This window comes from Poeciliopsis prolifica, unplaced genomic scaffold, assembly GCF_027474105.1.
Source record: "Poeciliopsis prolifica strain line A6 unplaced genomic scaffold, Auburn_PproV2 SCAFFOLD040, whole genome shotgun sequence".
NCBI lineage: Eukaryota > Metazoa > Chordata > Actinopteri > Cyprinodontiformes > Poeciliidae > Poeciliopsis > Poeciliopsis prolifica.
This window is the reverse complement of record NW_026562415.1, coordinates 5,840,859-5,855,611: the sequence shown is the minus strand read 5'-3', so window position 1 is coordinate 5,855,611 and position 14,753 is coordinate 5,840,859. Positions and strand designations below refer to the sequence as shown.

At 40.1% G+C, this 14,753-nt stretch overlaps 1 protein-coding gene across 1 annotated transcript; it reads left to right on the top strand.

Moving 5' to 3' along the window:
• The first annotated feature begins 2,384 nt into the window (after window positions 1-2,384).
• Window positions 2,385-9,967, top strand: LOC129375615 (putative adenosylhomocysteinase 3). The gene is given in 16 exon segments (XM_055054832.1): window positions 2,385-2,493; window positions 4,081-4,224; window positions 4,425-4,525; window positions 4,616-4,718; window positions 4,820-4,914; window positions 5,221-5,327; window positions 5,727-5,843; window positions 5,927-5,990; window positions 6,659-6,747; window positions 7,190-7,260; window positions 8,009-8,103; window positions 8,344-8,442; window positions 9,290-9,323; window positions 9,326-9,357; window positions 9,505-9,583; window positions 9,843-9,967. Coding segments are annotated over 14 exon segments (1,209 nt in total). The 5' UTR covers window positions 2,385-2,493; window positions 4,081-4,224; window positions 4,425-4,426.
• The last annotated feature ends 4,786 nt before the right edge of the window (window positions 9,968-14,753 follow it).

Below are 14,753 nucleotides of genomic sequence, written 5' to 3'. Positions count from 1 at the left end.
AACAGGTGCATTATTTTCACCATTAGTCATAAATGCACGCATAAAACACACAGGTATCTTGTGAATTTTATTTTTGATTTTTTTTATATCTCTGCCTTAATGTAGTTCTCTCTGGATTTATATCAGCACAGATGCCAAGCATCCACACAGTGGAACTGGGGAGAGGTTAGTCAGTCCCAGAAAAGCCACTGTGCTTTTCTGGCAGTACTAAATCGTAATCTAATCTGTGGTAATCTTGTCCCAAAAAAAGTACCAAAAAAAAGCATGCGAGCACTTGATACACTCCCTACGAGCTCATAAAACGACCTTCATTCTGTTAGTGCAATTTGGAGGTCTTGCCAGACAACATCCACCTAATAAACCTGAAGTTATCAAAACCCGCGGTGTGGCCCGTTTAGGGGGCCAAGGAAACCAAACTGCTTCGATAGACATGATGTATAGCATCAATAAAGTTTCTTCTAATCTTAGTGCTGTGATTCTTCTTCTCTCTGATCCGGAGACAAAGTCAACATCAGCTAAAACACAATTTTAAGGATATCTTGATTTTCTGACAATGTTGAATTTGTAAAACTTTGGATATTATCAAGTTTCTAAGGGATTCCAGTCTTTAAAAAAATCACCTGGTAGAAAAGTGTGGGAAAGGAGAGGAAAAAAAAATGGCCAAAAGATTTGACCTTCTTTATAAAAAAAAAAAGAAAAAAAGATGACCTTTAAAGATTTGAAGTTGGTATGAATCAGAAGCACAGTATGCTTTTACTCTTTCACACCCACACATGTGACCGGTCTGAAGAAGAGGAGGAGGAGGAGGAGAGCACTGAGCCCTGTGTGAAAAGGGTAAGGAGAGAATAATGGCCATATTAGTCCGGACAACAGAGTCTTGTTGGAACCTGATGCTGTTATGTTGGCATCTGGATGAGAAGAGTGTCGGTCGGTCAGAGCGGCTGAAACCCTCATCAGCTAATGGTGAGCATTCGCCGACATTCAGCTGGCTCTTTGGGGGTAGCAGTGGGGGTGGGAGGGATTGTTAAATGGCTCAAATTGGGTTCGGACAATTTCGGGATCAAGTTTTGTTTTCCGTGCATGCATCTAAATGCCTGTGCGCACGGGCCTGTTTTCTGCAAACCGTAACGTTGCGCAATAGATGTGTCTGTTCTGTGGTCTGCATTGTAGCGACAGGACTCAAAAGCAATCGAGTAGCTGCAGTTATTTAATTCCGTCGTGTTTCATAAACCTGTTTTCAAGGACGGCCTTTTTTCAAAGATGAACTGACGGAGAACGAGGGGAGGAAGTGTGACGCACGCTGCGGCTATTCATCAACTCTCCAAAGCTTCTTTCAACTTTCGTCATTTGTAGAATTGGCAAAAACCTCTGCCTTTTGTAAAAATAATAACATAAGATCATAACAATGCTCTACATTCTGTTTGGCATTCAGCAATGGTTTTATTTTTTCAGTCTCTTGCATTTAATTCTCCTCCACTCGGATGTTTAGTCCTTCTTGCAGGATTTATTGCCTAATAGGTTAGCCATTTGTTCTCTGAACAACTATCAGTTATGATGCGTCTGGCTATCAGCTCTGATGTAAGAGTGGAAAGAAAGTGATAGGATCATGCTCGGCTTAGTGATCTGGCTGCAGAGCATGGCCTCATTTCAAAGAGGTAGTATGACTGTGCTACCTTGTGTGGCCTTGTTTGATTTGATAATAAAGTTATTGTTTGCTTTATCTTTCAAAGAGAGAGAAAACTCAAAACTCGGCTCTCTGTACACGCACCGACGTTGCTGCTGTTCTGTCATCTTTGGTTGACTTTTATTGTTTTGATTTTGTAACTTTTTATTTTAAAAGCTGACATTTATTGATTTAAAAAAAGTCTCTAGAGTTTTATAACTTTTCCTTCACAAATTTGCTCAAGCTTGTAGCTCACAGTAGTTGAATGAAAATGGTATTCTACCAAACATGCATGAGCGGGAAAAAAAAACCCCTCCGTAAACCAGTGGCCAACCAAGACAAAACTTTTGAATGAAAATTATTCTAAGGCATAGATTAGAAGTTCCCAAACTCCGCCCTTAGAAGCAATCCGGTTTATTAAAAAAAAAACAAAACTAGAAACCATAGTGAAACTATGCCTTTTTTTACCTAAGTTTATGCTCACAAACAACACCTGTAGTCAAAAGATTCCACTAGAGCGATCTGTTGTGTTGTGAACTCTAAACCTTTGCATGTTTGCTAATGAGTAACCATGCACTCATTCCACATAGTTCCACCGAAGATGTTCTCTACTTTCAAGATTTTGATGTTTTTAATCTCCAACGTATGACAGCACTTGAGCTTTACATGTGTCCCAAGTGTCATTTCAGTTCTGAATCCCTGCTCTTTGTCTTCTCCTCAGATCCAGTTTGCAGACCAGAAGCAGGAGTTCAGCAAGCGCCCGTCTAAGATCGGCCGGCGCTCTCTGTCCCGCTCCATCTCCCAGTCCTCCACTGACAGCTACAGCTCAGGTAAACAAACAGTCTGGCTGTTACTCAGTCACCGCAACTCGCCGCTTATCAGACATTCCTGACTTTCCAACACTTTTCCTTCTGATTCCGCCTGGATGAATATTTGACTAACCCTCCCCCCGTCTCCTCATCAACCATCTCTGTCCTCGCTCTCACAGTCTAACCCTGTGGTTCTCACGAAACCGTGGGCTCTGTGTTAGCGGATTAGCTGCCGGTGGTCTCCCAAAAAATAAATAATAAAATCCTGTATCTTATGCTATAGCCGGAAGAGGCTACAGAATTGAGCTGTAGATTGATTAGTTGTTGAAATGTTAATTAGTGAAAGAGGAGGTGACTTAGAAAATTGATGCACAAACAACTGTTAAAATATTAACTATTCAACCTACTTTCTGTAATCTATAACTTATGGGATCAGCAGCTTTGTGAGCAATTACTCTGTCCTTTCTGGGAAAACTGTTATTCTTATTGGTACTTAGAATCAGATGGCACACTTTACACAAACACTCATTTATCCGATTTCCTGGAACGACGACAGAGCGGAGAGGTCACAAAGTCTGAGGAATGGCTAACATCAGAACCCTGTTCGCATTGTTGATGCTCACAGCTCTTAACCTTTTGACCTCTCCCCTCATCCTCGTTTTTGTAAACAATTAAATGCTTTCCTGCGTAATGTGCTCGGACTTGTGCTTTTTAATACCCCGCTGTGTGTCAGGAGTCAGAGCCTCCAATGAAGCCATTAATGTAATGAATTAATCTGCACCGTGGTCCTCTGCTTTGCCAAATGGACATTTGGACGCTGAGTCACACTTAGAGGAGGGGAAGTCATGGACTCCCCAGGATCACAGGCGCTTTAAAAACAATTTTTGCCGCTCTGCGCTTTTAGTGAGACAGTTTGTCATGTTAGCGACAAAACCTTTGAGTGTTGAATTGGAATTTTATTTGCAGTGGTAGGATGACAAAGCACAGATTAAAAAGGTTTGCAAAGATAAGAATCTGTGTATTCATCCTCTTTTTTTGTTAATTTTTATACTTATCTTGATTTTAAATTGGGGAAAATATAAATAAAATGGTGGTTCTTTAAAAATGACAACACATTTCCTATATCTAAAATGATAAATTGTCTTTTTCAAAAAGTTGCAACATTATTGGCAATAAATGAGATTAATTAGGTTATTATTTTCTGTAGATCTAATGGGTAAAAGGTGATTGTTTTGTCATTTTGTCTCTAATCAGAGCAAATATCTCTATACTTTAAAAGATAAAAGCCAACAGAGTAGCAATTGGTATAATTATGATCCTGCACAAACAGCACAGAGTGAAAGTTTAACTCTGAAAAAGCAGCCGCAGCATGAAGTCTGGCGGACGCGTCGTCTCTCTGATGTTGCTCGGTAACTAAGCGAGACAGATTTATCGTCACTTTTACTGGGTCATCCAGAAAGCTTGGCCTGGTCAAGTTTGAATTACAGGGTATTAAGAAAAAAGGCCAGTGCTGCGAAACCTTTCTCCAAAACCAGGTTTAGCATTGCTGAAAATAAACACTGTGTGTCCTTTCCCTTCACTGACGTTTTCACCTGCGGTGGCTTGCAGCGGCGTCGTACACCGACAGCTCCGACGATGAGACCTCACCCCGGGACAAACAGCAGAAGAACTCCAAAGGCAACGGAGACTTCTGCATCAAAAACATCAAGCAGGCCGACTTCGGGCGCAGAGAGATCGAGATCGCAGAGCAAGGTAGAACCAACACACTCGGAAGGAGTTCGATCACATCGGTGCAGGGCTAAACACGCGGATAGCATCTTTCAGCATCTGCAACTCCTTCATCTGGACGACTGGATGGATCAGAGCTCAGCTAATGAGATTAAAGATGGGAATTCCTTTCACCTTCCAGCTAATTCCAGCTTCCGCTTTGTGTGTGTTTCCCTCTCTGCCAGAGATGCCGGCACTGATGGCGCTGAGGAAGCGTGCTCAGGGGGAGAAACCCCTCGCTGGTGCCAAGGTGGTGGGCTGCACGCACATCACCGCACAGACCGCTGTGAGTGACACGACAAAAACGCAACGTGTCGACATCTTTAGTCTGGGAAAAAAAGTCAAACTACGCAGCTTTGTTTATTGTTTTTCCCAGGTGCTGATGGAGACTCTGTCAGCTCTGGGCGCTCAGTGCAGGTGGGCAGCCTGCAACATCTACTCCACCCAGAATGAAGTGGCTGCAGCTCTGGCAGAAGGAGGTGAGAACAGTTTGAAAGCCTTCAGTCCAGAATCTTTCTATCGTCTCGTTCTTGTTACGTTTTTGTCAACTCTGCGCTCTTCGCTTCCTTCCACTCTGCAGGTTTCAGCGTGTTCGCCTGGAAGGGTGAGTCAGAGGATGACTTCTGGTGGTGCATCGACCGCTGCGTCAACGTGGAAGGCTGGCAACCCAACATGGTAGCAACCGTCGTTTTTCCCCTTTTTTTTAACGTAGTTTTCAACGCATGTGTAACACAATGAAATGTATATTTTTGTAATTAAAAAGTTACTTAATTATCTGTTTATTCATCTATAATGTATTTATGTTACTGTATAAAATGGCTTAAGTAGTCGAATGAAAAATCAGCTGAATTTGCCAATTTTTTTCAATTTTATCCAGATTGTCATTAGAATAGTGATTGCTAAAATAATCATTAGTTGCAGACCTAATCATATAAGACTGCTTCCTAACCTCTTTATTTTAAATCCCATTTTTCTCCCCAGATCCTGGATGACGGTGGAGACCTGACGCACTGGATTTATAAAAAGTACCCCAACATGTTCAAGAAGATCAAGGGCATCGTAGAGGAGAGTGTTACTGGAGTCCACAGGTAGGATAAGCAGCGTCCATATGTCCTCTTCGTTTGGCATGAATTTTTTTTTCTTTATGTTAAATATTACAGATACGTTTTAGTTGAAAGATGATTAAACTGATTCTTTGTATCTTTAAAGATTCAAATTTGTAAAAACCTGCACAGTAACAGAATAAGACCCTGTTTGCATCCATTGTCTAGTTTGGCAGCATTGCCATCTAGTGGTGGAAAGTGGCACAATTTTTATCTGCGCTCACAGTTTGATGCAAACGATTTAAAATAGAAAATACATTTGAAACGCTTTATGTTTGGATTCTGATTTTAGTTGTGGCATCAAATAGATCTAATAAGAAATGTGTGTGTGTGTGTGTTTGTGTGTGTGTGTGTGTGGGTGTGGGTGTGGGTGTGCGCACGCAGGTTGTACCAACTATCCAAGGCGGGGAAGCTGTGTGTTCCAGCCATGAACGTCAATGACTCTGTTACCAAGCAAAAGTTCGACAACCTTTATTGCTGCAGAGAATCCATCTTGGATGGGTATAAAACATGTTTTCTTTCCTTACAAATTGCTTCCAATGGTAGAGAAGCAGCAGCACTGAAACACGCATCTGTGTCTCCAGCTTGAAGAGGACCACCGATGTGATGTTTGGAGGCAAACAGGTGGTGGTGTGTGGATACGGAGAGGTAAAGTCAATGGTTTTGTTTAAGTCACATGTTCCTGCTGATGTTCTGCTAAAATTGAGAAAAATCACTCTAGAATCACCAATAACAGCAGGATGTTTGAGTACTTTTTAAGAAAAAGTTCATTTAAATTGCCAGCAAACCTCACCTTTAAGAATGGTGCTGAAATGTTCAACAGGTGGCAGTCAGAGCTCTGGGAAGGCGGTTCAAACAAAATTAGTCTGATTGATACATACCTGAGACACATTTGATGCGTGTTTTGGTTTATAGACATGTTGGAACGCCCAATTGTGTCCAATTTTTAACCATCTGACTCAAACTGTTGGTTTTGATTGAAAGGAAATTGAGAACAACCAAGCAACTCCAGTCTGTCCAAAACTGGAAGCTACAGAAACTTCAACTCTATAAAAAATTCTTAGCCTGAGAGAAAATCCACAGTAATCAAACATGCCCAGCCAATTCTCGTTAAAAATCAGTGCATCATCATCTGAGGTGTCAGTGTCTGTGTTATTATTACATCACAGTAGACCGCGACTGCAATGATCACAGCTCCAGCTCTGGTCTGCTATCTGGAAATGCTGTGTGCATTTCTGCCCGCGTTTCTTTGTAACACACTGAATGCACCTCCATGAACTGAAAATGACCAGTCCTTCTATTTTCTCCTCCCTCAGGTTGGGAAAGGTTGCTGCGCTGCCCTGAAAGCCATGGGCTCCATCGTCTACGTCACAGAAATCGACCCCATCTGTGCCTTGCAGGCCTGGTGAGCTTGAGTTTTTCTTTATTTTGGCTCATTTATATTGCAGGAAAGTCACTTTTTACTATTACTGCAGCTAACGATTATTTTAGTAATCGATTATTCTAGCGATTAATCAAGTAATCGCATTTAAAAATTGGCACTTTCTGAGGAGCTTAATTGTCTTACAGTATTTGAAGCAGACGGAGCTAAAACTGTGCCTTTGAATTCTGGGTTGACTATATTCACAGACATAGAAGGTTTTTTATCTTAAATGCAAAACTTGTATATTTCTGGTACAATTTTGTTAGATTCTCCTCTGAATATATTCTTTCATGGCCATAATTGAATGACCGATTAATCCATTCCTAAATGAGTCGTTTCAATTGATAGACTAATTGTGGTTATTAAGTCGTTAGTGATTTATTATCAATTAATCATTAGTGATTTTCTTCTTTTTTTTTTTTAGCATGGATGGCTTCAGACTGGTGAAACTTAACGAAGTCATCAGACAAGTGGACATCGTCATCACCTGCACAGGTTGGCTTGCTGCTTTCACCCTGGACCGCTGGTCTTGACATTCTGCTGATCCAGTCACGGTGCAGACGTTCACGGTTTTTGTTGCGTCTTGTTCAAGGTGACTAGACGGGTCACTGAGTCGGCGAAATCATCCGCAGAGGTCGCTAATAAAGTTCTGAACCTCGAGGGCGAGGGAGCTGACGCTGACCTTTGGATTAGAGCAGAGAATTACTGGCCACCAGTTTGTTACCAAATGCCGCCCGTCAGGGTTGAAGCGTAGGCTCTGCAATCGTAGCGAGTTGCACAAGAACAAGTCAGCCTTGAAAAACCTAAACTTACAAAAAAAAAAAAACATACCTTCACAGTTCTTTTTCATATGATTCAATGCATTTAGGTCCATTTCCATATAGTACACCAACAAAAAAAAAAACACCATTTGAACTTTGACCCCTCTTTCTTTGTGTTTGTAGGTTTTCTAAGTAATGGGCAGCTGCTAAAATATTTCATAAAGAATGTTTTCTCATAGTTTTAATGCGAAAACAAAATTCTTTAAACCTTCGTATTGTTTCGACATGTTGAGTCAACTCTAATTAAATTCTATTTCCAGACCTAATTAGCTTTTCTCACATTCTAAGATAAGTAATTAAGTTAGAAGTGATGGAGGCAGACTCGGTTGTCTCATCCTGACCTCATATGATTTTTTTTTTTTTTAATGTGCTCTTGTCTCAGATTGAATCACTCGTCCACCTCTTCTTTTCTTCTTCGTTAGGTAATAAGAACGTTGTGGTGAGAGAGCACCTGGACCGCATGAAGAACGGCTGCATTGTCTGCAACATGGGGCATTCCAACACCGAGATCGATGTGGTCAGTCGGCAACTCTGTAATGACATCAGACGCCTTTAACAATGCCTGCTGATCTTACTGTTTATGTTGCAGGATTTTGTAAGAAATTTGGAAATGTGTTTTAATTTTGGGGGCTTTTAAGTCAAGTAGGAGCACAAGGACTAAGTGTTCTTAATCATATGATTCATCATGGTGGCTGGGGAAAAGATGATCTTCCACATGTAGAGGCTAAAATGGCCTTGAATTGTTTTTGTTCTGCAGGCCAGCCTGCGGACCCCTGAACTAACCTGGGAGAGGGTTCGCTCACAGGTGGACCACATCATCTGGCCGGACGCCAAGAGGATAGTCCTGCTGGCAGAGGTGCTTTACTCTCCGCCTAAAAACGTCCAAACAAATCCTGTCGGCCTGACTTACTGTTGTGAACTGGATCGCAGATTGAGCCGACTAATGTTAGTCAGAGAACAGTTAGAGATACAGAAAACCAATGTGGTTGCATCCAAATATATAAAGTTAGTGTGAAATATATATCAGGGCAGCATGTGTTGCCTGGATAAGATTTGTGAGCGAATCATGAGCCATGACAGAATGAGAGCAGCTCAGCAGGGCCGGCCGCGCTGCCAGCTCCTCGGAGCCGACGACTCTGAGCCCGTTTGATCTGAAGCAGGTTGAAACCACATCAGTGAACCTGGAACTAAAAGCTCGTTTTGTTTCATATTTCTTTTATGATTTGCAGGCTTTCCTCTAAGACCTTTTTTTTTTTTTAAACAAAACTCCAACCTGTGTACGTGACTAATTCGTTTCATTCCCCAACGTCACTCAAGGGACATTAGGAAGAGTCACAGTACAGAACACTTATTATTTCTGCATTCCTCAGAAGTTGAGGGAAATGTGTCACAATAAAAAAACATTGAGCTTACAACATTGAAAATACAAAACATATATGTAGGTAGACATCTCGGATGCTTTAATAGTTTTAGCATGTTTTATAAACGTCTTCATTCTGAAGGTGTGGTGGCTGTTATTTTGCCTCGACAGTGAACTGTAAGCAGTTTTATGTAGAGGAAACCCTGATATGTAAAAAAAAAAAAAAAAAAAAGGCTTTTACTCTGTTTTGTCTTTGTGAAAGATTGAGCAACACCAAGTTAGCAGAAGTGTGTTTTTAACGGGTTTTGTTTTGTTTGAGTGTTGTTTTTCATTTTCTCTCCAGGGCCGTCTGCTGAACCTCAGCTGCTCCACTGTGCCCCATTTGTGCTCTCCATCACCGCCACGACCCAGGTACATTTCTGTTGTTTTAACTCATTTTGTTTCTCTCTTTTTTTTTTTTTCTACATTTACATCTATTTTAGTTTTTTTTGTGTGTGTGTGTCTGTGACGAACTGAGAAGTCTGCTCAAACGTGTTGATGTCATTCATTTCCCTGCAGGCTCTGGCCCTGATAGAGCTCTACAACGCCCCCGAGGGACGGTACAAGCAGGATGTTTATCTGCTGCCCAAGAAAATGGGTAAAAATGTCTTCAGTTTGATGCTATTAAAGACGGATCATGCATGCATGCATGACTGAGAGAGAAGCCTGGTAAAGAGAGGCAGATGTAGGTCACGCTGTCAGTGAATGAAAAAGGGCTCGTATGAGAAAAAGAAGACAGTAGTTACCCTGGATTTCCTCTTTTTCCTTCTTGTAAATTGTAATTTTTCAGGTCAGAGATCCTGGAAAATGCCAAGATGTTTACTCTCTCTATATTTTTTTTTTCTCCTGCTGTCCAGATGAGTATGTGGCCAGCCTACATCTCCCGACGTTTGACGCGCATCTCACAGAGTTGAGTGATGAGCAGGCCAAGTACCTGGGCTTGAACAAGAACGGGCCCTTTAAGCCAAACTACTATAGGTAAGCTGCTCCAAAATGGCCACTTCCACTCCACATTTGCTGCAGCTTTTTTTGCATTTAATACATGAAAGTTAGTGGTTTTTAGTTGGTTACTGAATTCTCTTCCTTCTGTTCTCTTTCTGATTAGAGCTTTCCATTGTTTTCTTTTCTTTTGTTTTCCAGGTATTAAACCATTGAGTTGAATGAGGAAATATCAGTTCTCCATAAATGGCACAGACTCAGCAGGAGAAGAGGAGGACAGGGGGAAGGAAGGACAGACGGCATAGTCAAAACACCTCCTTTACATGTGGAGCAAAGGAGAAGCCCCGACTTTTCCTGTTTCCTTCTTTGTTTCATTCCCACCCGCCCACAGTAATAATGTGTGTTAAAAAAAAAAAATCACTCGCTCCTCGTCGAACAAGAGTCGTTTCACTTTCTCCCTCGTCTCTCTTTAGATGCGTCGAGTTTCCGTTACTCCTCCTTCCTCCCTCCACGCTGCCAGAATTTTGATTCTTTATCTCTTAGAAAGATGAAACACAGACTCTGTAAGCAAAACTTTGATTGTTTTTTTGTTTTGTTTTTTTTTTTTTAAAGGTGTGCAAATGAAGATTTAGTCAGGGACAGTTTTTCCCTTTTTTTGCTGTTTTTTTCCCCCTCCCTCATGTTCTTTTGTTTTCTACCTTTTGATTTTCAGTTCTTTCTTTTTTTTCCAAGAAAACAACAAAAATAGGGTGGGTTGCAGATCTTGTGTGAGGGCCTCAGGGGTCCAATCATATCGTGTATTTTAATGGGTTTTTTTTGTTTGTTTTATTTCTATGAACATAACTGGATGTTGTCTTGCTCTCCTCACCTGTCTCTTAACCCCACAGTGAAACCACCTCATTGGCTGCTCTTTTGGTCTCCAGCTGCTCAAAACACCAGTGTTGAAGTCACAACAAGTATTTAATCATTTTCTCGTTTTTTTCCCCCCTTTTCTTTAAAAAGAAAGACTATACTGTAGTAGAAGCATGACAGATTGTCAAATCATTACAAAGGTATACTGTATATTTAGATATTTATATAGAATTTAAGATTTTTCTATCTTTCCATCTGATATTTCATTTTTGACCGAATCGTCGCGTCGCACAGAGAAGCAACTAAATGTTCCAATCATCTGTAATAAATGTGCTCAAACCCTCATTCCGAATACTGTGACAGAATATTTACATAGCATGAAGCAGTTTGTTGCAGGTACTCCATAAAAAAAGTATGGTGCTTTATTTTATCTTATTTTATTTTGTTTTGTTCTTGCCATACACAACATCAACAGGTTAAGGGTACTGAAACGTGTCAATCACTCGCCAACTTTCTGACTGACGATTGTTTTTATCCCAATCACAGAAGCACATTCATCTTCATGTTTAGAGATCAGATTTTGCGATGACTTTCCATCCACTGTTGAAGGACGTTTTTTTTTTTTTTTTTTTCTTATTGTGTAATAAGATGCAATCACTATTAACATCTCATCTACACAGTCCTCAATGCTTAACCAGATGTAAACCCAAACCAGGGCCACTACACTGAAAATGTTTTTTTTTTTAACTCTTCCAATTTATCTACAATTTATCTCTTGACTTTCATTCAAAACATTAATGTCAAAAGTGGCCCAAAACAAGTGTGTAATATAAGAATCTATGAACACCTTAAAGAAAAGCTCCTCCGCTCTGTGTCACAGTCGGTGTCTGTGCGTCCTTGTCTCCTTGTGCTGTCGAATCTCCACACAGGATTGTGTGACCCGTTGTCTTAAGGCCTATTTTCCCCTCCTTTAATTCTGTCAATGTGTGCTAATGAATGGTGAGTGTATGTGTGTGTGTGCCTGTTTTTCCATATCTTATGTTTTTATTTCTGTCTCGCAGGCCGTAGTTCCTTTTTAACAGCTGCCTCAGGATCCTGACCTGCGGGTTTAGGGAGGAGAACTGTTTTAATATACGGTTAACTGGATGAGGGAAGACACCAGCATTGTTCATGTGTATACAGACTACAAATTTGACACGCATAAAAAAAAAATGGAGGTGTATAGGAAGGTGTAAAGAAGTCTCCTGTATTTATTAATGTAAATCCTCAGACAGTACAAACTGGCGAAATTCTCAGTCATGCTTTAAGTTGTCGAAAACAAACACAAAAAATCTGAAGCGATCATGTTAGAAGATGAGCAATAATCTGTAATATTAATGAATAAAACTGTAAAAAGTGGAATGTTTTGTGTGGTTAATTTGTCCGGTCAGGCTGTATTGGTTTGCCGGGGTGGAGGGGATCCATGTGTGCTGCTGCCTCAGTGAGCTCATCCGAGCCAGCGGCGGTCAGACGGCGCCGTCTCTGACATCTCCAGAGCTGACGCAGAATTTGAAGGGGTTTTTTTTGTTTTGTTTTTTTGTCCTAAAGACGCTTTGACTGCTTTTTGATCATTTCTTTTCCCTCCTCTGAGTGGTCTCAGGCTGTTCACTTCCATTAAAACAATCTGGCCCCAGCCATGAAATGAACCTGTCACTTATACTTCAGTAGCGTTGGCACTTATTTCAGTATTCAGTTTGATCGTTGAGCTCTTTCAAAGGTCAAGGAATTGTTGTCGTGATCCGTTCAGAATATTGCAAAAGTATTTCTCATTGCGAACTTTCTGATGGAGCAAACCTTGTTTGTTTACTACAAACGAGGTACTATTTAAATGTGATTGTGACGACGTGCTTTAATAAGCTGCTGTCATCCCAGATTTAAATGGTGGAGGCGGCATCATCCTGTGGGAATGTCTTTCTTCAGCGAGGACAGAGAAGTTAATAGGAAAATTGATGGACCCTCCAGCTGGTTGAGGAGTGACAAACATCAAGAATATTTGATCAAAAGCATTGATCTAAAGATACAATTACTACAAATAAAACTCAGAATTGACATGAGTAGGTGACCTTACAAATTGAATTATAAAATGTTAAGGTTTTAAAGACATGACATAATCAAATATACATTCTGAAAAGGGAAAGAACAATAAAAATTCTACTTCTGAAAATGTTCTTGTAGAAATGACCAGTATCTCCCAACACCCTTTTCAAACACATCTTTTGGACCCTCTGAGCTTCTTTAGAATTTGATTTTGTTTTTAATCCAAATGAGTTTTGTCATTATTTTTCTTAATATTGATGAACAAGGACTCATTACATTGGCAGATTATTTCACTTAAAGCAAGGGAAAGATGTCCAGTTATAAGTTAAATTAATATGCCAATATAACTACTATTTTTTAACAATACTAAAGAATTATTGACTTTGAACAAGCTCATATCTTGATGAAAAGTTGCATGTAAGTTAGTTTTATCTTTAGTGTACAGACACATTAGCACAAGAAAGTATTCCAAAAATACTTGATAAGACCTTATGTTTTTGCAATGTGGCTCAAACATACACATTTAAATTGTGAAACCAAAAAGTGGTTAAAAAGACACTCATTTATTCAGAAGAATAAAACAGAACCTGACCAGGAGACGAACCCACAGAATAAGGTAGGAGAATATTATCGTAGAAATGCAAGAGGCTGTGAATGTGAGTAGAACTGCACAAGTTTGAGTCACTGAAAATGCAGCAGCAGCTTGGCTGAATTTTCTGATGACAAAAATCATAAAGAAAGGTGTCATGTTTTCCTTAAAAAAAGAAAAAAAAACATAATTCAAGGCTGGTTGGCGAATATAAAACATGAAGTTGCAGGTTTACTTAAAACAAAAAAAAGAGAAACTTAGTTGAGCAATGTCACTAAATAAAATTACTTACAATATTTATTGAACAATACTACATTTACGTATTTTAGTTTGATCAATAAGAAAAATAATAAATGCAGGTTCTCACAGCGCGTAACTACGATATAAAATCTGTGAGCCTCGTCCTGTTATTGCCATGTGTTCTCTACATATGGTTAATTGTACACCCACGTCAGCTTAGGTGATTTTCACAGTGTGGGCGCTGCTGGTTGCAGCCAACCAAACAGTCCCCACCTCCTCCTATCAATAATTCACTTTCTCTGCTGTGGACAGGTTGATGGTGGGGGGTCAAGAGGTCACAGAGAGGTTTTCCCACCAACACCTTCCCGTCGGTGGAGCGTTTAAAGCGGACGAGTCCAAGTCTGAGGTTTGAATATCCTGGTAAATTATGAGACTTCAGCTGTGTTATACTATCACTCATCGAGGCACTGCATTTAGCCAGGAAAAAAAGAAGTGAAAACCAGTTAAATGTTTAATAGGCTATAGCTCTAACTACTGTGGAAAAAAATAAATCATTGTCTAAATTTTCTAAAACATGTCAGTCACTGAATGTTTAAAGATAAATGATTTTGTCACAAAATAAAAAAATGTAACAACAATAACAACAATCAGTAATTTGTAAAAACAGAACAAATGTAAACAATTTCACAAAAGGCCGATTTCTGAATGTCGTTTCTGTGCATCTCTCTGAAATTAGCTTTGATCCGACACGTCTTTTATTTCAAAAATATTTTCACTTCCTTTCTTTTCTGGCAGCCTGGCATGGTATTATATTGAATTTTCTGATCTTGTATTTAAAAAAAAAAAACAAACTTGCTCATGAATATACCAGAAAGGCTTGTAGTTGTAGAATCCACACAGAATATATGAACGAGGAAAAAGTTCAAACAATTTTCAGAGTTTTCTCAGGGCTCTGGAAATAGCTGCGAGCCATTTCCCTTCTCACTGGCACACTGACATTAACGGGAGGGGGTCAACTCACGCCGCTCTCTCTGCTGTCTGAGTGTAACCCCGCCCTCTCGGGACACGCGGG